The sequence below is a fragment of the Melospiza melodia genome, chromosome 6 (genome assembly GCF_035770615.1).
Source record: "Melospiza melodia melodia isolate bMelMel2 chromosome 6, bMelMel2.pri, whole genome shotgun sequence".
NCBI classification, from domain to species: Eukaryota; Metazoa; Chordata; class Aves; order Passeriformes; family Passerellidae; genus Melospiza; species Melospiza melodia.
This window is the reverse complement of record NC_086199.1, coordinates 358208-383409: the sequence shown is the minus strand read 5'-3', so window position 1 is coordinate 383409 and position 25202 is coordinate 358208. Positions and strand designations below refer to the sequence as shown.

The window sequence follows — 25202 nt, the reverse complement described above, 5'->3', positions numbered from 1 at the left end:
GTGCGGGCTGAAACAGAGACACCCTGCACATCTTGGGGCAGCAATTAACAACCAAAACCCGAGAAGCAACGATGAGCAGCCCCAGCAGCCATGGCCTGGCTGTGTCCCTGTGTTAGGACATTGAAATAAACAGGTGATTTCCTCAGGAACCACGGACAGCGGCTGGTGAGCAGCCCCAGCAGCCAGGCTGCATTCCCTGCCCAGGTCCCGCTGCTCAGGGATGTCCATTTCCCCAGCCCCTGAGTGACCCTGGCAGGGCAGGTGACAAGGCAGCACCCACAGGGTTCCCTCTCTCCCATCCATCCATCACCGCTTTTCCTGGCCTGAGTCCCCTCTGCCCAGGGAAGGAGCAGGGGAACACCTCACACCCCTAATGGAACTGCAAAGGGAAACCTCACACGAACAACCCTTCCAGAGCTGATTTGTTTCCTTAGCACATTTGGATAGGCAAAATGTATCTGAAATTACTTTGGTACTGGCAAGGACAACAGTGGGAAATGTATGAGAATTCAAGAAGTTCCAGCCACAAGAGGGACAGGAGAAAAAGCAAGTTCTTAAAAAACTATACAAAACCAAACCCAAAATAAACAAAAAGCCCTCATAACAACAAAAACCTAAAGAAAAGTAAAATCAAACCACCCCCCAAAAAACCAAAACAAAACCAAACCAACCAAAACACACCGGCACTCTGAGAGCACTGCTAAAATACACATTCTTTCTCATGCAAATCCTCCTTTTGCACCACTTCATTGATTCTGAATAGGGTAAAGACAAATGGCACTAAGACTAAATGTAAAGCAAAGGCAGAGATACTAGATAGTGAAAAGTAAACAAACTTTTTTTGGGAGGATGGGGGGAAACCAACAACAAATAGATGAGACAAAAAGGAGCCCTTAAAGACAATGTTTTTGCCCAAGTCAGTTACACTCTTGTAGCCGTACAAAAGATAATTTGGGACAGCGAGGGGGAGCAGCATCACTCCCTGTGTTAACTCCAGGTGTTTTTATTGCCCTTCATCACTCCCTGTGTTAACTCCAGGTGTTTTCATTGCCCCCATCACTCCCTGTGTTAACTCCAGGTGTTTTCATTGCCCCACTGTCACTCCCTGTGTTAACTCCAGGTGTTTTCATTGCCCCACTGTCACTCCCTGTGTTAACTCCAGGTGTTTTCATTGCCCCCATCACTCCCTGTGTTAACTCCAGGTGTTTTCATTGCCCCCATCACTCCCTGTGTTAACTCCAGGTGTTTTCATTGCCCCACTGTCACTCCCTGTGTTAACTCCAGGTGTTTTCATTGCCCTTCATCACTCCCTGTGTTAACTCCAGGTGTTTTCATTGCCCCACTGTCACTCCCTGTGTTAACTCCAGGCGTTTTTATTGCCCTTCATCACTCCCTGTGTTAACTCCAGGTGTTTTCATTGCCCCACTGTCACTCCCTGTGTTAACTCCAGGTGTTTTTATTGCCCCACTGTCACTCCCTGTGTTAACTCCAGGTGTTTTCATTGCCCCCATCACTCCCTGTGTTAACTCCAGGTGTTTTCATTGCCCCACTGTCACTCCCTGTGTTAACTCCAGGTGTTTTCATTGCCCCACTGTCACTCCCTGTGTTAACTCCAGGTGTTTTCATTGCCCCACTGTCACTCCCTGTGTTAACTCCAGGTGTTTTTATTGCCCCACTGTCACTCCCTGTGTTAACTCCAGGTGTTTTCATTGCCCCCATCACTCCCTGTGTTAACTCCAGGTGTTTTCATTGCCCCACTGTCACTCCCTGTGTTAACTCCAGGTGTTTTCATTGCCCCCATCACTCCCTGTGTTAACTCCAGGTGTTTTCATTGCCCCCATCACTCCCTGTGTTAACTCCAGGTGTTTTCATTGCCCCACTGTCACTCCCTGTGTTAACTCCAGGTGTTTTCATTGCCCCACTGTCACTCCCTGTGTTAACTCCAGGCGTTTTTATTGCCCTTCATCACTCCCTGTGTTAACTCCAGGTGTTTTCATTGCCCCACTGTCACTCCCTGTGTTAACTCCAGGTGTTTTTATTGCCCCACTGTCACTCCCTGTGTTAACTCCAGGTGTTTTCATTGCCCCCATCACTCCCTGTGTTAACTCCAGGTGTTTTCATTGCCCCACTGTCACTCCCTGTGTTAACTCCAGGTGTTTTCATTGCCCCACTGTCACTCCCTGTGTTAACTCCAGGTGTTTTCATTGCCCCACTGTCACTCCCTGTGTTAACTCCAGGTGTTTTCATTGCCCCACTGTCACTCCCTGTGTTAACTCCAGGTGTTTTTATTGCCCTTCATCACTCCCTGTGTTAATTCCAGGTGTTTTTATTGCCCCACTGTCACTCCCTGTGTTAACTCCAGGTGTTTTTCTTGCTCCGGACACAGGCTCACAGCCCGGGACAGGGGAAGGGGTTCCATGTGGGGCTGCAGCTGCGGGTGAGCAGGACCCGGGAGGGGCTGGTCCAGCCCCGGGCACAGCTGGGCACAGCTGGGCACTGCCCAAAGGGGGTGGGCGCTGTCCCCGCCGCCCTCCCGGGCCCAGGGCAGCACCGCGGCCCCGGGGATGCTCCAGGGCAGCATCCAGCGGGGCTGGGGCTGGTCCTGCCCCGCACGCCCTCGGGACACCCCTGAGACACGCAGATATAAATGAATCACCCTGCTAATCACCCTGCTAATCAACCACCCCGCAGCGCTCGAGCCGGAGCTGGCCGGGCACCGGGGGGACTCAGACCCCCAGGCCCTCCCAGCCGCCCCCATCCCGTGCTCCTCCTCGGGGCTTTGCTGTGCTCCAGAGCACCCAGCTGTGCACAGCTGGCACATGCAGCGCTATCACACCCCCGCTGGGATAAAGATAATGAAGATTTAATGTGAAACCCTGTTAAATGTGTTGCGGATTCCCTTCCCCTCCCCTTTTTTTTCCTTCCTTCAAAGCATCAGTACATGCTTGGGAACTACAAAGGTTTGCCTGGATCTGATCAGGGCTGGGTTTTATTATTTCACAATGCAAAGATGAAATCCAACAGAAAAAAAAAATAAAACCAAAAAAAAAAAAAAAACACAAAAAAAAAAAAAAAAAAGAAACTCTAAAGCATATCTTGCTGTATCTCTAATTCCTCTAAAAAAAAAAAAAAAAAAATACCAGCACAGAAACATCTGCTCAGCTCTGTTCCACTCCTTCCTTAATTCACCTTGTGGTTTTTTGTTTTGTTTAAGGAATCGTGGGGGTTTGTGTTTCCCAAGGCCCCCTCCACCCCAGCCAGCTGAGGAGAGGGAAGGCAGAGGAAGGCAGGTCCTGGGGGTACCCTGCCAGCACCAGGCTCTGGCAGAGCTGGAGATGCAACAAGCCTGAGATCCTTTTCAAGGCAGTTTTCAGGGAGTTTGTTAACAGAGACACCCTCAGCACTGTAAATCTGCTGAGTGACAGCACAGCCTGCCCTGGATGGGGTACCCACCCAGCACCAACTGCTGTGGGTCTATCCACCATGGCCAGTGCTGCTGTGGATGGCAAATTTCAGCAATGACAGGGATTAAACTATAGGGATTACACATCAAATCAGCTATCAAATTACAGGGATTTTGTCTGCAGTCACTGGCCCTTGCTCCATGCCACGAAGGCGCCGAAGGAAGGAAGCAGAAGTGCCTGAAGAGCTGCATGTGCCTTTGGAGCAGATTCCCACAGGACCCTGCCAAGGACAGTGTGCTGGCTCCGCAGCTGTCACTGCCATCAGAACCGAGTGAAAAGAGAGACTGGGGCACAGCAGCCCCTCCCCGTGCATGCCAGGGCCAGGGGGCTGACCCAGTGCGAGCCAGGGAACGCCGGGAATCCCACACCCACCCTGCACGCATCCTGCACCCACCTGCCCTGCCCAACACTCCTGCACCCATCCTGCAGCCACCCTGCAGCCACCCTGCACCCAGCCACCCTGCCCTGCTCCCCTGCACCCTCCCTGCCTGGTTCTTCCAGGGCAGCAACCCCAACCCAGCACACCCTGACCGCAGGAGCAGAGCCTCCTCTCTCCACTGGTATCATGTTCTGGATCTTATTTAAGCATCTACATTCAGATCTCTGATCAGTAAAGGCAGGAAAGAAACACACGATCTGCCATTAACTACATGGCACAGGGATATGTGGGGATATCCCTTACTTACAAGGGATAAGTAAGTTTTTTGCAATGAAGAGGGAGATGCCCTGATGCAGGTGCCCAGAGCAGCTGTGGCTGCCCCTGGATCCCTGGCAGTGCCCCAGGCCAGGTTGGACAGGGCTGGGAGCCCTTGGGATGGGATGAGCTGTAAGGTCCCTTCCAGCCCAAACCCCTCTGTGATTCCATGAACACAACCTTTGCCACCTGCTGCAATCGATGATGAACCAGGGGGTGCCCTCTGAACCCCAGCACCCTCCTCCCTCCCCTGTCCCTATCCAGGACAGCCTTTGGGGAGCAGTGCCAAGGCTGCCAGGAGTTTGGACCCAAGGCAGGCACTCCCACCAGCACAGCCCAGGCACACCGTGTGCCTCTGCAGTGTCGGTGCACCATCAATAACCTTCCTCTGGGTCCAAATGAGAAACAGAGCCCCAGCTCTCCCATAGTGCAGGAATCTTTTGGAGCTCTGTTTATTGCAACCTGTCAAGATGCTCTCTGCAATTTGTACCCTGCTGCATCACTCCACAGCAAAAGCAGCAGCCTCCCAGCCAAGCTCCACCAGTCATTTGTTCAGTTAATGTGAGGCAGTAATGGGGACAGAAAGGACACTTGTGCACCACATTTATCCACTGCATCAGCAGAAATCACAGACAGATCTCAGCCCTGAGAAGCAGCACTGAGGCTGCACAGAGCTCCAGACAGGAGTTTACCCAGCACAGTAAGCGTGCAGCATGGGTTCGAACAGCAGAGTTCCCTCCATGCTCCTGCAGCACCAATTTCCACCAGACACCTTTTACTGTAGTGTCAGATACAGTCACTGTGTGAGGAGCTCAAAACCCCCCAGCACTGCTGGCCAAGCCTGTGGAGCATCCCAGGGGGACTGTCACCGTCCCAGGGGGTCACCATCCCATGGGAACTGCCACCATCCCGTGGGGACTGTCACCACCCCACAGGGACCGTCACCACCCCATGGGGACTGTCACCACCCCATGGAGACTGTCACCGCCCCATGGGGACTGTCACGTGCCCCCCTCCTCTGTCCTGTGACACTGGTGACCCCCTGAGCCCCGACCTTCAGGGCAGCCCCAGCCCAGGTTTGGACATGTTACAGCAAGAGCCTCCATGAACAGTTACACCTGACTCCTTTTTCTTCACAGAATGGCTTTTATTGTAACTACAAAATAAATGCTCTCTAAGGGTTTGCCTTCCACCTTCTCCTGTAAGAGGTTTCAGCTCTACAAAAACACTAGGCAAACATGCTTGGCTTTAAATTTTCTCTGGTTTCACTGAAGTGCACAACAAGCAGCACACTTGCAGGGAGGATGTCCCATTGGAGGCTGATCTCACACACACACGCACACACACACACACACACACACACACACACACACACACACATATACACACACACACACATCCCCACCTCTGCACACAGCAGAGCCACCCTCCAGCCCAGCTGCCATCCCTCCCTGGCACAGCAGAACTGCTGCAGGGCCCCCAGCCCCTACCCCAAGGAGAAGCCATCCCAGCCACTCTTTCTCTTCTTACAGCTGCCCTTTGATCCCAGCAAAGCAGGGAAATCTCTGCTTGTCACTGCTGTGGGGTCATCCTGCTGCCCCTCCTGGAGCAGCTGCACCCTGAAACCCAGGAGCAGCCCCTCGTCCCTCCCTGCTCCCCCAGTGCCTGCCAGCCCCAGCTGGGGCAGCCCCACACCCTGGCTGCTGTGCTGGGCTGAGCTGGGCTGTTCTGGGCTGGGCTGTTCTGGGCTGGGCAGCGCAGCTGGTTCCCTGTACCCTCATCTCCCCTGCTCCTCAGGTGGCACTGGCTCCATCACCCTGGATGTGGCACAGGAACATGGAACACCTGGAGAGAAAGGAGAGGCAGTTTGGCATCTGGCAGGTAACTCCAGTGCCACCTGAGCCCCTGAGCTCCCACAGGCAGTGCCATTCCTGTTCTGCAGGGTTTGGGTGAACCCCCATTGCCATGCTCCATGCTGAATCCCAGACACAAGGCCTGCCTTACTTCATGCTCAATCCCAAACACGGCCTGCCTTGTTCCATGTTCAATCCCAAACATGGCCTGCCTTGCTCCATGCTCAATCCCAAACACGGCCTGCCTTTCTCCATGCTCAATCCCAAACACGGCTTGCCTTGCTCTATGCTCAATCCCACAAACATGGCCTGCCTTGCTCCATGCTCAATCCCAAACACGGCCTGCCTTGCTCTATGCTCAATCCCAAACACGGCCTGCCTTGCTCCATGCTCAATCCCAAACACGGCTTGCCTTGCTCTATGCTCAATCCCACAAACATGGCCTGCCTGGCTCCATGCTCAATCCCAAACATGGCCTGCCTGGCTCCATGCTCAATCCCAAACACGGCCTGCCTTGCTCCATGCTCAATCCCACAAACACGGCCTGCCTTTCTCCATGCTCAATCCCAAACACGGCCTGCCTTGCTCCATGCTCAATCCCACAAACACGGCCTGCCTTGCTCCATGCTCAATCCCAAATATGGCCTGCCTGGCTCCATGCTCAATCCCACAAACATGGCCTGCCTTCCTCCATGCTCAGTCCCAAACATGGCCTGCCTTGCTCCATGCTCAATCCCACAAACATGGCCTGCCTTGTTCCATGCTCAATCCCAAACATGGCCTGCCTTGTTCCATGCTCAATCCCAAACATGGCCTGCCTTCCTCCATGCTCAATCCCAAACACGGCCTGCCTTGCTCCATGCTCAATGCCACAAACATGGCCTGCCTTCCTCCATGCTCAATCCCAAACATGGCCTGCCTTGCTCCATGCTCAATCCCACAAACATGGCCTGCCTGGCTCCATGCTCAATCCCAAACATGGCCTGCCTGGCTCCATGCTCAATCCCAAACATGGCCTGCCTTGCTCCATGCTCAATCCCAAACATGGCCTGCCTGGCTCCATGCTGGATCACAGCAACATGGCCTGCCTGGCTCCATGCTCAATGCCACAAACATGGCCTGCATGGGGGATCCCCGGGGTCCCTGCCCTGGTCCCTGCTCAGAGCAGAGCCATTCCTGGGCTCAGCCAGCTCACTCACAGCTTTACCCCCTTGGCTCCCACAAGCCCCCACGGACAGAGCAGCCCCACACTGCCCTCCCTGCTCCCAGCACCCACCCTGAGCCCCCTGGGCAGCAGCTGGAGAGCAGCAGCACCAGAGTCCTGATTCTCCCCTGCCTCCTCAGCAGCCCTGGCACAACATGCTGAGGCACAGAAAACTGTTCATCTCCCTAATGTCCAGGGAAGGTTCCAACCCAGCACTGAATTACCCACACTGTCCCTCTGAGACACTGCCAGGAAGGCAGCCCAGATACAGATTAGATTCCATCCATTTCAAATTTCAGCAGGGCTGTAGGACTTCAGGAGTCAGAACATTTTTCAGGGATGAACACTCCTAAGTAATGAAGACAAATATGAGGCCACTCAGAATGAATGTTTCTGAGCAGTGCAGTCACTGCCCCTCAGCAGCATGAGCTCACACGTGGTAGTGCATATTGCAGTCTGAAATCACTCTGCAGGAGTGGGCTGTTCCCAGTGTTACTGGGAAAAGGGATTGCTGTGCCTTTAGGCACACAGCACTATGGTGCCATCCTCCTTATCTCACCCAGCTTTTCCTGCCTGGTAGCAGTGGCCCCACAGACCCTGGGGCAGATGCTCCATGTCCATCCAGTGATGAATGCCATGCTGAGGGGCACTGCAAGGGGAAAGCCAAGGCTTTGGTCAGGATTGGATCATTGCTCTTTTCCTCTGGAAGCCTGAGCAGTGATGTCCTGCACTGCACACAGCCTGGGTTGGTTGTGGATTACAGGGAGCGCCAGGAGAGCCCATCTGGGCAGCCCGTCCTGGTGACAGGACACGCACACCAGAGCTGGGATCTGAAGTCAGGTCAAGGCTGGGTGATTCACTGTTCTGAGAAAGCTCTAATTATATCTGTGAGCCAGATGGAAGGCTGACAAGGGAGAAAAGGGAAAAAAATCCCAAAAACCCCTTTGGTCTTGTCAGAGAAGCAAGGCAAGGCTGTGTGGATGGAGGGACTGGGGCAGTGTGAGAGTGCCAGGCCAGTTCCCAGATGTCCCCCCAGCCCAGGCTGTCCTGTTAGGGCTGACAGTGCCCCAGAGCCCCTGGCACAGGGCTAGAGCAGCCTGCAGTGCCCCTGGCACCCTGTGCTCTGTGCTCTGCCTGCCCCATAGCACCATGGGATGCCTGTGGGCACAAACCCCGGGCACCATGGGGTCCATGTGTGGGCACAGACCCCAGCACCATGGGGTCCATGTGTGGGCACAGATCCTGGGCACCATGGGGTCCCTCCATGGGCACAGATCCTGGGCACCATGGGGTCCATGTGTGGGCACAGATCCCGGGCACCATGGGGTCCCTCCATGGGCACAGATCCTGGGCACCATGGGGTCCATGTGTGGGTACAGACCCCAGGCACCATGGGGTCCATGTGTGGGCACAGACACCAGGCACCATGGGGTGCCTGTGGGCACAAACCCCGGGCACCATGGGGTCCATGTGTGGGCACAGACCCCAGGCACCATGGGGTGCCTGTGTGGGCACAGACCCCAGCACCATGGGGTCCATGTGTGGGCACAGATCCTGGGCACCATGGGGTCCCTCCATGGGCACAGATCCTGGGCACCATGGGGTCCATGTGTGGGTACAGACCCCAGGCACCATGGGGTCCATGTGTGGGCACAGACACCAGGCACCATGGGGTGCCTGTGGGCACAGATCCCGGGCACCATGGGGTTCCTGTGGGTACAGACCCTGGGCACCATGGGGTGCCTGTGGGTACAGACCCTGGGCACCATGGGGTGCCTGTGGGCACAGATCCCGGGCACCATGGGGTCCATGTGTGGGCACAGATCCTGGGCACCATGGGGTTCCTGTGTGGGCACCGACCCCGGGCACCATGGGGTGCCTGTGGGCACCAACCCCGGGCACCATGGGGTTCATGCGTGGGCACCGACCCCAGGCACCATGGGGTGCCTGTGGGCACCGACCCCGGGCACCATGGGGTGCCTGTGTGGGCACCGACCCCGGGCACCATGGGGTCCCTCCATGGGCACAGATCCCGGGCACCATGGGGTTCCTATATAGGCACAGACCCCAGCACCATGGGGTCCCTCTGGATCACCCATCCTGCCAGGCACAACCCCTGGATCAAGCACCATGCCCATGCCGTCGTAGTAAAACATTTATTTTTCAGGTGATTGAAGCTACCATGTTTACAGCTCGTGAGCTCACCACTGGTGACATGGAACATGACTGGGACCAGCTGCTGCCACCAGATTCTTCGTCGTCATTTTCAGTTATAAAAAACCTGGACACCAGAAAAAACAGGAATTTCAGACTTGGAGTGGCAGATGGGAATCCTGTGAGGGGAAGACAGTTCCTCGAGGCGGCCGGCCTGGGGGGCCTGGGCTGCAGCTTCAAGTAAAGGTTCCGCAGGGAGAGCCAGAGGTCAGTCCTGGGAGAGGCTGAACCGGAGCGACTTCTGCCGAGGAGCAGCGTCCGTGGCAGCGTGTTCAGGGAGGGCACTGGGGCTGGTGTCCTGCACAGGGGCCCCGGCTTCTGCACAGAGAGAACACACACAGTGAGGGCACGGCGAGCAGCAGCACCCTGCACGGTGCCCTGGCCTCTGCACAGAGAGAACACACACAGTGAGGGCACGGCGAGCAGCACCTGCCCTGCCATGGCCCAGGTGACACTGATGTGGGACCTCAGCAGGAGCTGCTCTGGGGCCAGCATGGGCACTGCACCCACCAGGAGCTGCCACAGAGCCATTCTGGGCACAGCACCCACCAGGAGCTGTCCTGGGGCCAGCATGGGCAGGAAGCAGCAGCAAACCCTACCCTCAGCCCTGGCACCCCCTGACTTGGTGCCATGTGCCCTGCAGGGGCTGGGCAGCACAGCATGGCAGGGGACAGGGGACTGAGCTAACAGGGGACTGGGTTGAGACTGGGATAACAGGAGGCTGGGATAAGAGGAGACAGGGCTAACAGGAGACAGGGATAACAGCACCCAATGTCCCCACCCACACCTCTGCCACAAGTTGTGTCACCATCAGGGAGTGCAGCACAGCACTGCTGCTGCTTCTGCTTCAGGGAAAATCCCACAAGACAACACCCAGAATGCCCAGCAGAACCAGCAAAGCTCACTGTTCCAGAACCAGAGAGTTCTCCACTTTCTAGATTTGCTGCTGCTCTTGCACAGGCCAAGCCTTTGCCCAGGGCAGGGACCCCAGCTCTGCACACTGCCAGGGGGTCACACAGAGCTGGGGACACCAGGGCAGAGCAAAGGGGGGCACAGACACAGCACCCACCTTCCTGAGGTCACTGCAACCAGGGTGTGCCACGTGCCACTGTCCTGCCCAGGGCACAGGGACAGCCCATGGGACAGCTGTGCCACCTCCTGGCACCCAGCACAGCCCCACTTACCTGGGGGATGGCCGGTGTGCCACTGCCATGTGCCAACACCAACCAGGCACCATCCAAACTCCTCTGGGGGTGTTGTGGGTCACAGCCCCTGTAGGGGACACAGTATGGGTAATGTAGAATGTGATCTTATCTCCTCTGTGGGTCACAGGGTCACAGCCCCTGTAGGGGACACAGTATGGGTAAATGAAGGTAATGTAGAATGCAATCTTATCCCCCAACGAGCTGCAGCTGGACCCTATTACTAAGTATTGGGAGCAGGCTGGATGATAACAAGCAGCACCTGTAGCCAATAAGAACAGTATTATAAAAGAGTGGATTGGTGGGATCTGGAGTCAGAGGGTTGCTACAAGGGCCAGGAACAGTGAGTGCTCAGAGGAGCTGCCTGTGACAAACATTGAGGAGGTACGAGACTCTGAGGGTATGGAACCCTTGCACTGCAATGATAATAGAACTCTTGATGTATAAGACACCACATAATGATGATAGAACTGTTGTGATACATAAGACAACAAGCCCCCACAGCACAGACTGGCCCCAGGCCAGGTGGGGTCCCTGTGTGCCCATGAGGGGCTGGGCTCCAGCCTGGCTGGATTTCCTCATTCCCAGGGCAATTTCCCAGCAGAGGAGGCGGCACAGCTTGCACACAGCACCAGAGCAGCAGCCTGGCACTGCAGGAGCAAAACCAGCCTGCACCAAGGCAGGCACAGCAGCCTGGGCTCAGCCCTCACCTTCCTGACCCAGACACTGCTGAAGTGCAGCTCTGCAGCCACCTGGGGTGACACAGCAATCCAGCACAGCGGGGTCGGGCAGCCCAGGCCGTGCCCCAGGCCCAGCACACAGCCAGGACACATTTGCAAAGGGCAAACAGCAGAACCACGTTATTGGTGAGCAGGATCCTAAGGACCGGCCAGTTTGGTGCTGTTAAACCAGAACTCTGACCAACATTAGCATCGCTGCCAGGAGAAGGCACTGTGCAACTGGGGTCTGCTGCTGGTGCAGCTTTTGGGCAGTGATGGTGCCCCTGAGGGGCAGCAGCACCAGGAGCAGGGAGGTGAACATTCCTCAGTGACCACAGGGCTGACAGACAGCTGTGCCCACGTGTGAGTGGCACTGCTCAGGCTCCAGTGCCCCAAAGGCCCAGCGTGGCTCAGGCTCTGCCCTTAGGGCTGATGGGCAGAGAGGTGACCCTGGTGCCGGTGCTGCCTTTATCCCTGGTTTGAAGCCACTCCCAAGGCAGCAGCGTGCCCCTCTCTGTGCTGGTGCCCACCGTGGCTTCGGGCACGCTCTGCCATGGCACAAGGGCCCTCCTGCCCCTCTTGGAGGGCACACACAGCTGCTCAGGCCTGCCCACGGACCACAGCTCCGTGCCACTCTGCTGGTCTGGGGCACTCCCAGAGCAATGCCAGCAGGGCTGTCATGGTCCCAGCAGGCAGGAGCACCCTGTGCTGGTCTGGGATGCTCCCAGAGCAATGCCAGCAGGGCTGTCACTGTCCCTAGAGCCAGGAGCACCCTGTGCTGGTCCGGGATGCTCCCAGAGCCCAGCCCAGCACAGCCCCAGCAGAGCCCTTCTCCAGAGAGGGCCTGGGCACACGCTGTGCTCCAGCCACTGCAGACAGAGCTCAGAACTTCCTGCAGCAGTTCCTCCTCCAGCAGGGCCTGTGAACAGAGACCCTGTCATGGCTAAAATCCCGATAAGCCATGGCTGAGCAGCAGCACACAGAGCCCAGCTGGGCAGGCCATGCCCCAGGGCAGGGAGGCTCCCTGGGCTCAGCCCCTGCACAGCCCTCCATGGCTGAGGTGGTGCTGGGCCACAGCACATCACCCATCCCATCACCTGTGCTGAGCAGTTATTGCAGTCTGGGGGAAATAACCTGGAGTTATTCTGACCCAGGGGCATCTCAGCACTTTCTGTCTCACAGTTGGCAACATATGGTTTTTGCAGAACAGAAAGGACAGAGAATTCCCTCCTCCTTGGGGCTTCCCACACTTCGAATTGAGCCTGAATAAACCCAACGTCCTACTGCACAGTTATTCCAGTGGGAACAGCTGATTCCGTGCCCAGGGCACTCCCAAGAGATGAATGTCCTGTCAGCCAGGAGAGAAGCTGGCATGGGAGGAGTCCCTGGCTGCCCAGATCCCCTTTCCTGCATGCCAGCAGAAAGGAACGAAACACAGGGCCATGAGGTCCCTGCACACTGCTCGACACAGAGGCACCGTGGACAGAACATCAGCTGCAGTGCTTAGAAAACTATTCCTCTGAGTGAAAAATTACAAATGTATAAAAATAAACCTCCTTAAACCACAAGACACCATTAGTATTTTAGCACTTTGACAAAACATCACACAGATTTAAGTCCAGTTTTAGACAACATAGAAAAGCATTTTCATTGGGTGTTTTTAAAATGCATGATCAAACCCAGCCACTCCACAGCAAACCTGTGACACCCTCCTGTACCCCAGAATGGGGATAAGGTGCCTCTGCCAGCACAGCCCCTCACTGGGGCTCAGACCTTCACGTTTGACCCACACTGGGCAAAGCCCTTGGCATCAGAGTGCCAGGCCCTGGACAGGCACCCCTGTCACCCACAGCATGTTATTTAATAGTTCCCTTCTGTTCATGCACTGCTCATGGGCTGCCAGAGCAACCCAAAGAGGGATTTATTGCATTTTTTTAAACTTTTCCAGCAGGAAGCAGGGTTTCTCATTTTGAGGCTTTGTTTCCTATTTGGTCTCTGCATTTCCTGAGGGAAGCAAAAAGGGTTCCTAAAAAAGAAGCAGCCTCTTCCTTTTAGGTCCTTTACACCACCCTCATTGACTTTGTCCTTCCGTGACAGGCAATAGAATCACCCAGAGCAGCCCACTGCAGAGCCCCAGGGACACAGATGGGTGCCAGGGGCTGTGCCCCACTGTGACACGTGCCCCCGAACTGCCCTGGGGCTGCCTGGAGCCAGGCTGGCCTCAGGCACCTGCCTGAACAAGCACAGGGTATAAAATTTAACTGTTCTCTCTCTTTTATGGCCACAAAGCCCATCATGAACCTCTTATTTGGCATCTGAGAATGCACAGTGCTCAGATATTCAGAGTTAAGCTGTCTCTAATTTGAATATGATGACCATGTGAGTTTAATTAATATTAACTGCATGCTTCCCTTTACAGTGAGCAGAGCAGCTGCCATCCATACAACGAAATCTGCACCTGCTGTCCCCTGCTGCTGTGGGTTCTGTCCCTGCAGAGTGGCCCAGAAGCACTCCATGCCACAGGCACAGCAATTAGGAACAGCTCAAAGGTGAGACCACCATCTTTCAGGCCTCAATGCACTCAGGGACTGAGGAGAACCGGACCAAACCATAAAGTTCTGAGGAAATATAGCTCAGGAGTCTAGGACAGCAGGAGATGGCCATCGTCACCCGACCAGCCGAGGTGCTGAATGGCCACAACCCTGCTGGCTGCCGCCCTGCCTGCTCACCTGCCTGCCCACCTGCCTAGACACCTGCCAGCTCATCAGATTGCCTACCTGCCAACATGCCTGCCCACCTGCCGGATACCTGTCCATCTGCCTGCCAACCTGCCTGCTCACCTGCCTGCCCAGCTGCCCACCTGATTGTCCACCTGTCTGCCCACCTGATTGCCCATCTGCCCACCTGCCTGCCCATCTGCCTGCTCACCTGCCCGCCTGCCCACCTGCCTGCCCACCTGCCTGCCTGCATGCCCACCTGCCTGCCCACCTGCTAGCCCTGCCCACCTGCCTGACCACCTGTTTGCCCATCTGGCCACCTGCCTGCCCACCTGCTCACCTGATTGCCCACCTACCTGGTGACCTGCCTGCCCACCTGTCTGCCCACTGCTTGCCCACCTGCCCACCTGCTTGCCCACCTGATTGCCCACCTGCCCACTGCCTGCTCACCTGCCTGCACACCTGCCTGCCCACCTGCCTCCTCACCTGCCCACCTGCTCACCTGCCTTCCCACCTGCCCACCTGCCCACCTCTCTACCCACCTGCTTGCCCACCTCCTGTCCCTGCTCACAGCCCTGCTCAGCTGTGCCCAGCACCCCGAGGTGCCCCAGCCCCACTCCCTGCCCAGGGCTGCAGGACAGGGCACTGCCTGTACCAGGTCTGGGCACCCTGGGAGGTGGGGCAGGCACCTCTTGGGGAGAGCCAGTATGGGATCCCAGCTCAGGCTGTGGGATCCCCGCTCAGGCACCTCTTGGGGAGAGCCAATGTTGGCTCCCAGCTCAGGCTGTGGGATCCCAGCTCAGGCACCTCTCGGGGAGAGCCGCTGCAGGCTCCCCGTGCTCCCCAGCCCAGCCCCAGCCAGCCAGAGCCAGCACAGGGGAATGGCCCCGTGCCCTGGTGCCTCCTGGTGCTCCCGGTGCCCCGTGGCAGGAGCTCTGCAGCAGCACCGAGGCCCAGCCCGGCAGGGCAGTAACCCGAGGCTGGCTGGCGTACCGAGTGAATATTTTATTTTACACAACATAACAACACAGCGTTGTTGCTCCTGTACAGCATCTGCCTAAAAACAAAGGCAACACCATTGTCACGGAAAAGAAATGTACAGTCTGACCGGTTTAAAAAATATCATTTTACTGATTGATCCAGAAGTGGTTATTTGTTAGCTTGGAGGAAATTGCATTTCCTTTATAAAAGGCTTTTTCTGTGAAAACTCTCTCTTTTGTTTTCTGCTACCGCAGAACCAGGAAGCCAGTCCTAGAGCAGGGAAGGCACTGGTGCTGTTTCGTGCTTTTTTTCGCCCCTTAATCTTTTTTTCCTTTTTTTTTTTTTTTTTTTAATCTCTGAATGTTGCCTTCGGTTTTGATATTAAATAAAACCAAACGAAAACTAAATAAACCCCCGTGTGCACTGGGTGGCTTATACAGAACCCCGCATGAACAAGCCATTAATCAGCGAGACAGCAGTGGACATCCAAATCCAATTCCCTGGGAAAGGGAGTTTCACACAACGTTTGGTGGTTTTAGTTAAAACAAAACCTTAAAAAAAAAAAAAAAAAGAAAAAAGAAAAAAAAAAGCAGGTCACACAGTGCTTTCCAATATCCACTCAGAACTGGAGAAAGGTGCCGTTCCGCCCTGGGCGCAGTCTGCCTGCAGCAGCATCCCGTTCATGGACATGCTGCGCTTGGAGCGCAGGCCGGCGGGGCCGCGGGGCTCCAGCAGCTCTCCGCCCAGCGAGCGCCGCCGCTTGGCGCGGCTGGCCTCGGCCGGCAGCGTCAGGAACTTACTTGGCTTGGATTGTGCTCTTTTGTACGTGGGGGCCGCCTCGGGGCCACGCCCGGCCAGCGCCAGGGCCGTGGAGTTGTTCCTGTTGGAGTTCTGGGGCTCGGCGCCGCCGCCCGCCTCGCCCTGCGCCTCGCTGCCAGCCTTGGGCCCCGACTTGCGCTTCTGCTTCTGCGGCAGGGGAGAGCTGGAAGTCCAGGCGGGAGGCAAAGCCGAGGTAGTGGTGGCCGAGTCCTGGCCGGAGCCGGCGTCCGGCGACTGCGCGGCGCCGTCGGCCACGGCCTTGCAGCACTGGACGCCCTCCTCGTGCCCGAGAGCCTGCTTGGACATGGACTGCGACAGCGCCCCACCGCAGCCCTGGATCTGAGCCCCGTTGGTCTGCGAGTACACGTTGCTGACCTTGGTGGCCTTCTGCTGCCCGTTGTTGTTACACACCTTGTAGCGGATCATGAGGATGATGATGAACACGAGCACGGACGCCACAATGATCCCACCGATGATGATGATCATGGTCCCGCCCAGGAACTGGGACTGCATGAAGTGGCAGCGCACGTAATCCTGCTCGGTGGTGAACTGCGTGCAGCCCACCACCCTGGTGGCCGTCAGCGAGGTGATCCCGTCGTCGTAGATGGCCAGCACGCACAGGTCGTACATCGTCCCCGCGGCCAGGTTGTTCACCAGAAAGGTTTTGCTCGTGGGAGGTATCATTCTGGGGGAGAAGGAAACCAGTGTGAATGAACTTGCGGACAGAGCGGTGTCTTCCCACCCTGCGGGGCAGCCCAGGCCGTGCTGGGCACCACCACGGCTTGTCCACTGTCCCCGTGGGGCTCATCTCCATGCCCAGCAGCTCCTGCCCGGCCTTCCATGTAGCAGCAGTCACTGCCAAGGCCCCTGGCACGGCTCAGAATGGCACAGCCCCCCATTAGAACCACCACACCAAAAACGTGGAATCACAGGATCACAGAATGGCCTGGGTTGGAAGCAACATGTAAAGACCATCTAGTTCACCCTCCTGCCATGGGCAGGGACACCTTCCACCAGACAAGGCAGCTCCAAGCCCTGTCCAGCCTGGCCTTGGACACTTCCATGGATGAGGTACCCATAACTTCTCTGAAGCTGTGCCAGGATCTCACTGTCCTCATAGGGAAGAATGTTTTTCAGTTACCTGATCTACATCTACCATCTTTCCGTTTAAAGCCAGCACCCCTTGTCCTAGTAATGGATAAAGAAATGCACAGAAGAAATGACCGAGCAAAGCCAGTGCTGAAGGGTGCAACAGCTACACCTGGCAGCACAGAGCCCCCCTGCACTTCCCCAGCACGGGCATCACCAGAAAGTGCTGTGAGGAACATGCTCAGAGACACTGTCTTTCCTGTGCTTCCACAAAGCTGAGCACATTAGGCACCATTTAATCCATCTACCTTCACAACCTTTCTCAGATCAGTTCAGAGGATTAGAAGTCCACTTGGATTACCTAAAAATAACACTGTTCTAGGTAATTTTCCCGTTTGTGAGTAGAAATGGCATGAGTCCTCCCTGAGGCTCCCACCACGAGCTGCTGGGGCTGGGCTGTGCTCAGCTGGCACGGCATGGCACAGGAACTGCAGCACAGGGGTGCCCGGGTCAGGGCCACACGGCAGCACCACACACCCAGCACGGTCCCACCCGGGCAGGCTGGGGCTGCCTTACCTGTAAACAAGGGAGTCATCGTAAGTACCATTGTACTGGATTTGGAACATACGGATCCCAGGTATATTCCTCTGGAAATTGAATTTCAGCAGAGCCGTGGAGGACGTCGCTTCCGCGACAACCACCTTCTTATCCTGGCTGACTTTAGTATCCCCGTTGCTACTGCTGGCGTTGGAGCCCGACTTGGTGGATGTGGAGATATCCGAGGAGCCCGGGTCAGGCTCGTGGATGTGGTTTGTGCTGTTGAGCAGGTGGGGCAGTTTGATGATGTGCAGGTCCACGGTCTGCGTGGCCTCCCCCGCGGGGTTGGAGGCGATGCAGGTGAAGGAGCCCGTGTCCTTCACCGTGGTGATGAGGATGTCGAGCGTGCCGTTGTCGTACACCGTGGACCTGGTGGCGTTGGAGATCAGCTTGCCCTCGGGCGAGATCCAGTGGATGGCCGGCTCGGGGTCGCCGCGGGCCTTGCAGCGCAGGGCTGCGCGCTGCCCCTCCAGCACGCGCAGCTCGTGCGTGTGCCGCGTGATGAGCGGCGGCTCGCACAGGAACTCCTCCTCGGGGATGGACCAGAAGTACCGGCCCGACAGCAGCGTAGGGGAGGCACAGGTCTCCAGGTCGTCCTCCCTGGAAAGGCGCCTCAGCCACAAGAGCTCACAGTTGCAATGCAAGGGGTTCCCACCAAAGCTCAGCGCGAACGTCGAGGGGCTGATAATTCCTGAGGTTGCCAGCACCTGAGCGCGCTGGAAGAGCGGGTCAGGCGGCAGCTTCTGCAGTTTGTTGGACGTGACGTCCAGCCTGGTCATCTTGTGCAGGTGGGAGAAGGTCCCCTTAGGAATATGGTCAATCATGTTGTGGTCAAGACTGAGAGTGTGCAAACTGACCATTTTCTCCACGGCATCCCAAGGGATGGTTTCCAGATTGTTGTAAGACAAATCCAATTCCTCGAGAGCTAAAACATCGTCAAAAGCTGTGGAAGAAATTAAAGTCAGCTGGTTGTTGTTCAGTATCAAGTGGTGGAGATTGGAGAGCCCACTGAACATGTCGTTAGTGATCTTAGTCAATCGGTTGCTGTTCAAATGCAGAGCCCGCAAATTGCGCAGGTCGGCAAACGCGTGAGGTGTGATAAAACTGATTGTATTCCGGGACAGCGTCAGGTCCACCAGGCTGGTCATGTTGGCAAAGTCTTTCCTTTTAATGTTTGTAACAAAGTTGTCTGCCAGCCGCAGCTCCACGGTCCTCCTGTCAATGTTGGGAGGAACAAACAAGAGCCCTTTCTTGGCACACAGGGTGGCGAGGTTGGGAGACAAGATCTGACAGACGCAGCGCTTGGGGCAGATCTGAGCTCGCACCGCTACGCCAATGAACAGCAGAAACAAAAGCAGTTTTTCCATTGTAGAACAGATTCAAGAGCCTGCAAGGGAGAGCAGACAGCGGTTAGTCTCTGTGAGTTAAGACAGGCATAATAAAAGAGCCAAGACAGACAGTCTGAGGTTGAACCATGGAACTGAAGTTCAGGTGGCAACGAGCCACCCTCCCTGTGTTACCTGGTCCTTCTCCATCCCCCATCCCGACACAGGAGTGCCTGCCAGGAGTGCAGCTGAGAGTCAGGGACATTTGCAGCTCCATGGGTACACCCTGACAGTCATACAAATGACAAAGCCATTGGGAAGCTGCCCCTCGAGCCCCTCCTGCTCGAGCCCATCCTGCTGCCCAGCACAGCTCCACATCCCAGCAGAGCCCCTGCCCTCCCAGGCTGCTGGCCATAGTGACAAATGTCCAGGTACACAAAATGAGGGGTGGCTCATGTGTGCTTCCCTTGCCAAGCTGAAACTCTCGGCGGCCTTGAAATCGCAGCAGCTCAATGGGTTTACAGCCATCTCCACTGAACATTTAAGCTCTTAATGCTATTTTCAGAATAAACTCAGAAGGAGCTGATTTTATGTCATTCAAACACCAAAAATGCAAATAAAACAAAATGAAACAAAAAAAACCACCCAAAAAACAAAACAAAACAAAACAAAAACCCAAGAAAAGCCCCCACAACAGAGATCTAAATAAAAATGGATCTTGGGCTAATTTTAGCTGATCACAGCTTTCCGGCTCCCCCTGGAAAGCCCAGCGGTTCAATCAGCTTTATTGCTCACACTGCCAGCCCTGCTCCTCGTGGTGAGTGGGAGCAGGGCTGCCAGCAGCAGTGCCCACGCAGCCCAGCGAGGTCACCCAGCAGGGACTGTGCCAAGGGCTCCCAGCCTGGGCGGGAGGCTGGGGATGGGAGGCTAGGGCAGGTGAACAGGTGGGAGGCTCAGGGTGCCCCTCCCTGGCACAGGTGGGAGGCTCAGGGTGCTCCTCCCTGGAGCAGGCACAGGTGGGAGGCTCAGGGTGCCCCTCCCTGGCACAGGTGGGAGGCTCAGGGTGCTCCTCCCTGGCACAGGTGGGAGGCTCAGGGTGCCCCTCCCTGGAGCAGGTGGGAGGCTCAGGGTGCCCCTCCCTGGCACAGGTGGGAGGCTCAGGGTGCCCCTCCCTGGCACAGGTGGGAGGCTCAGGGTGCTCCTCACTGGAGCAGGAACAGGTGGGAGGCTCAGGGTGCCCCTCCCTGGCACAGGTGGGAGGCTCAGGGTGCTCCTCCCTGGCACAGGTGGGAGGCTCAGGGTGCCCCTCCCTGGCACAGGTGGGAGGCTCAGGGTGCTCCTCCCTGGCACAGGTGGGAGGCTCAGGGTGCCCCTCCCTGGCACAGGTGGGAGGCTCAGGGTGCTCCTCCCTGGCACAGGTGGGAGGCTCAGGGTGCCCCTCCCTGGAGCAGGTGGGAGGCTCAGGGTGCCCCTCCCTGGCACAGGTGGGAGGCTCAGGGTGCTCCTCCCTGGAGCAGGTGGGAGGCTCAGGGTGCCCCTCCCTGGCACAGGCAGGAAGCTCAGGGTGCTCCTCCCTGGCACAGCAGGAGCAGGGTCCCTGGAGAAGCACCCAGCACGTGTCTGAGGGAATTGTGCCATGGCTTCAGGCTCAGAGGGGCTCCACGCTGAGACTGAAGCACTCAGCTCCCTTTGGGACTGGCACAGTTATACGTGCTCAGATCAGATTACTCAGACCCATTACCACCCCAGAGATGCATTAATGAAGCTCAGCCGAAATGCAGTTTCACAGCTAGCCAGAACCAGAGCTCTTGCATCGTCATTGATATTTAAAGACATTTAACGTCAGAACAACAACAATTGCTCCTGTTATCCAGTCCATCCTTAAACCACACCAAATCTGTGGTGCCGTGCAAGCAGAGGCAACAAAATGATTAGTGAAAATGCCAGCCCTAAATCTGCTTTGCAGCACAATCAATGTACTTTTTCCTGATACTTCTGGGGACTGCAAGTATTCAGGACTACTCCAGCTTTTGAGTTCCCACTGGAGAAACCAAAGCCTGCTGCTGGGGGCCAAAGCAGAGTGTGCTGCCATGGGCAGTGCTCGGAGCTGCTCCCAAACCACCATAACCAGCACCATTCTCACTGCCATGACCTGCAGCAGAAAGCAAAGTGCCATGCAGCATTCAGTTATGCTCTGTGCACTCATTTCATGACAGCACTGCAAATCAGAGTGGCCCTGCAGGTGACAAGGACTTGGAGGAGAATGGCAATGCCAAGCAGTGAAGGACACTGCCTGCTGCAGCCCCCAGACCCACTGGTGTCACCCACCAGCCACCTCCCAGCCCAGCAGCTGCATTCATGGCCAGGGACTGTCACCTGTCCTTTCCAGGTGGCCTCTGCTCCTTTAATGCACATCTGGTAGGGACTGGATGGGAATGGGAACGGGCTCAGCAGCTCAGGGCACCTGCACACAGCCACAGGGTGCATGGACAGCCTTGCCTGGGGACCCCACACTCATTAAATTTGGTAACCTAAGGCTGCCAGTTTAGGTTCATGGCCATGATTAAACTCATGTGCCTGGATTCAGCCAAGTCCATTGCTACAGCCACCCAAGACTAACACAGGCCTGAACCCAAATCTGCAAGTTCATGAGTTTGGAAATACCATTGCAAGATGAAATGACTTAAACAGCAGCTGGGATGACAAGGTTCCCACAAAGTTACCTAGCAGCAGAGGTGGGTTTTTGGATGTTAAGAGTTTTGGATGTTGTCTGTGCCAATATCCTGAGGTTAAATAGCCAGGGCTGGATGCAATGCCATCAGTGAACATCAGGCTCACACGGCTGCAGTAAGTGGGGCAAGAGCAGCCCCCTGGCAAGGCCAGTCCCCAGCACTGTGCCCCATGCCCTGGGCTTAGGGACAGTCCTGGCCTGTGACCCTCCCAGTGACCTGGGCAGGGAGGTGAGTGCACCCCACACACACCTGCAATGACACTGGACAGGAGGAGGGACTGAGCCCTCAGAGCCTGGGGTGCTGATGGAGAGGGGCTGGTGATCAGAGCTGAGCACCCCCAGCCCTGACTGACACAAGGACCAGTGCGCATTTGGCACCTGGATGCCCCAAGCGATGGAAACAGCAAAGGCACACCTGGATCTGCATGTGGCAGCTGGTGACCCAGGCTGTGCAGGGATGGGGACAGCCCATCCTCCCCATGGGCATCATCCCTGGCTGCAGGGAAACATTTCACCTCCTTGCTGAGAAAACACAGAGCAATTCCTCCCAGAGTGCTCAGTGCCCCACCAGAGACATTCACCAAAAACCACAGCTGCTGAAAGTCAGCCTGGACAGGTGTCCCCTCCTCTCCCAGCACACCTTATCCCCCACACAGATAATTTTATAGAGATAGCCGTGCTGACATGGTTGAGAGGTCATTGCAGAAAACAACTTTTGGACTAATGAAAGCAATGTGTGATTCCCATTACTTGCTGGGAAGATAACAAAACAGAAAGGAAACTGCCTTCATGCATAAAACAAATGCCAGCTTCCTGGGAAGGTGGGCACTGCTCAGGACAAGGGTAGCAAGCTCTTTATGTGACATTTGTGATTCACAAAAAAAGCTTCTCACACATACTGCTCTTTGCATCCATCCTGTTGCTACATTTGATCACTTTGAGTTATTCATCTGTCTGCAAAACCTAAGCTGGAGTTGCTGTGGGCTGCATGGTCACACAGGGTGGGAACTGTGTCTCCAAATAGAGGAACCTGTGAGCCCCAGCACACTGTGGGAGCTGGGAGCCCCCCTGTTCTCCCATCAGCTGCAGGGGACAGACTGGAGCCCCCAGGCTCTGCTCCTGTCTCTGAGCAGAGGAAGATGAGGAAGACTTTTCCTCCCCCATTTCTCAGGTGTGGAGCAGGCCTGACAGTGTTGGGCAGGGCCAGGGCTCATGGAGGCAGGGACCCCTCCAGCCCTGCCACCCCTGCCCTCCTTCCCCTGGCCACTCTCAGGTGAGATGTCACCTCACAGTGGGTGACACTCCCATGGTCCATCCCCTGCCAGGTGTGTTCCACAGGTCTTCTGGCCTTCACATCACCCACAGCCTAGCCCTGGAACACAGAGCCCCATTCCAGCCCTTCTATGGAACACAGACTTCCATTCCATTCCAGCCCAGCTCTAGAACACAGACCTCCATTCCAGCCCAGCCCATCCCAGCTCTGGAACACACAGCTCCATTCCATTCCATTCCATCCCATCCCATCCCATCCCATCCCATCCCATCCCATCCCATCCCATCCCATCCCATCCCATCCCATCCCATCCCAGCTCCCTCCCCAGGGATGCCAGGCTCATGCCAGCCCTGGCAGCTGCAGAACAGCCATCCCTGCACAGAGGAGGCTCCCTGAGCTGGCCTGGGACCAAGCCCACACACGGACAGGGTGCAGGGACAGCTGGGGCACTCTCCAGCTCCAGCACCACACAGGGCTCTGTGAGACCCACTGGAGGATCTCCAGCACTTCCAGAGGAGCCACCCGCTCCTGGTGACGCCCCAACAGCCCCTGGTGCACCCTGGGCACACACAGACCCAGCGGCCAGCATTCCTCAGGGCAGACTGCCACCACAGAGATGTGGCCGGTGCTGGGAATGGCAGAGTGAGCCCAGCCCGCTGGGCACAGCTGCTCTGAGCCCCCAGCAGCACTGCCAGGGCCAGCAGCGGGCACAGCCTGGCACCCAGTCAGCTGCAGGCTGTGGGGATGGCTGCCCACCTGCTCCAGCAGCACACAAAGGTCAGGGGAAGTGCTAATGAACTTGAAATCCCTGCCTGGAATGGATCCAAGGAACCCAGGACTGAAATGCCACATAACGTGATGGCTCCTTGTGCCCAGCATGCTGGGGCTTTGCCTCCTCCTCTTTGGGACACGAAGTGCAGCATGTGCCAGTGCTCCAAAGGGTCGCTTACACACCGTGGATCACACAACACGTGGGAGCAGAGGAATCCCTAGCACAGCCATTAATTAGCAAACAACACCCAGTTCCTGTTTGCATGGCCAGCGTGGCAGGGATGCCCAGCAGGCACACCGGGGGCTGCTGGAGCAACTGCCAGCTCAGGGCCTGCCTCAGACATCATCTGGCACTGCTGAGGCCATCACAGAGCTCCTGGCTGCCCTTCCAGGAGGATGGGTGGGAAGGAATCCACCCAAGGCTCTCAAAGTCTCTGCAAATTCAGTGTCGTGATGGAGGAAAAAATAGTCTGGGAGCTGATGATGTTCATCTGCTGGGGATGGAGGAAGGGAAATCTCAGCCCAGCCACCACAAGCGCCCCACAGCCATGCCAGAATATGTGAAAGGAGATTCTGGGATCTGGGGCACTCCAGCTGCTGGGAACAGTGAAGTGGAGAACAAGGAGCTTCAGTTTCACCAAGGTCAGTGGTTTGCAAACAGGTCGGGGGTTTTGCTGAATTGGAAACAAAGTACCCGAGAAAAAACCATTTGAATCAAAGACACCCACCCAGAGGTTTGGTCTGGGGGCTGTGCCAGCACCCCGGTGCTGAGCTGGCCAGGAGCACCAGGCAGGAGCACCAGGCAGGAGCACCAGGCAGCTCCACAATGCCACCACGTCTGACCCTTGCCATAGGACTGGAGAGGTGAATGCCCACGGGGAGCCACGAGACTGGGAAATCCTGAGCCCTGGTCCCAGTTAGAGGGCTCCAAACAGCCACAAAGCCCCAGAGCCCAGGGGAGCTCAGAAGCAGGAGCAAGGGGCCCAAAGTGAGGGCCAGGGGCAGCGCTGCCAGCTCACACAGGGCTGATGCCTCTCCTGACATCATGGATGCTCCTTCCTCAAAGGCTCCATTTCTGGGTTTGTGCTGGGGTTCCCCTGTCCTCTACACAACAAACAGCTCCAGCACTTGCCCTTGCAACACACAGCTTAAAAACATGCCCATAAAGTTCAGAAATCGAGGAGAAAAATAGAATATCCTTTTTTAAAGCACTTTATTTTAGAATTGCTCCACATTGTCTGCAGCAGACAGCAGTAACAATGCCAAGTGCTCAGAAAGGTAAAAACCCCACGGGGCTCCTGCAGCAGTGCACATGTCACAGCAGAGTGTTTCTGTGGGACATGGGCACATCCTGGGCATTGCCCCATTGCTGCTGGCACAGCAGAGTGCTTCCAGCAGCCCCACAGCCACACTGAGGGCTCCTGCCATGCCATGCCATGCCGTGCCATGCCCTGGGGCAAAGGCAGAGGGAGCAGAGCCCAGGGGCTCCCTCGCTGCAGGGCTGCAGTGCAGGCAGCTCGCCAAGGCTCTGGTACCTCACACAGAGCCC

The 25202-nt window shown here is 56.4% G+C and overlaps 1 protein-coding gene across 4 annotated transcripts in view; it reads right to left on the bottom strand.

Annotated features, from left to right (window-relative positions):
• Positions 1-9357: 9357 nt before the first annotated feature.
• Positions 9358-25202, bottom strand: part of LRFN5 (leucine rich repeat and fibronectin type III domain containing 5) — a 41532-nt gene continuing 25687 nt past the window's right edge. For 3 of the 4 annotated variants that reach the window (XM_063159557.1, XM_063159556.1, XM_063159558.1), the window contains exons 2-3: positions 17533-18940; positions 9358-16552 (exon numbers count right to left, since the gene is read on the bottom strand). In XM_063159557.1, coding sequence (XP_063015627.1) covers positions 15643-16552; positions 17533-18920 — 2298 coding nt within the window. In that variant the 5' untranslated portion in view covers positions 18921-18940 and the 3' untranslated portion in view covers positions 9358-15642. The remainder of the gene's footprint in view (positions 16553-17532; positions 18941-25202) is intronic. The other variant, XM_063159559.1, reaches the window with a different exon arrangement.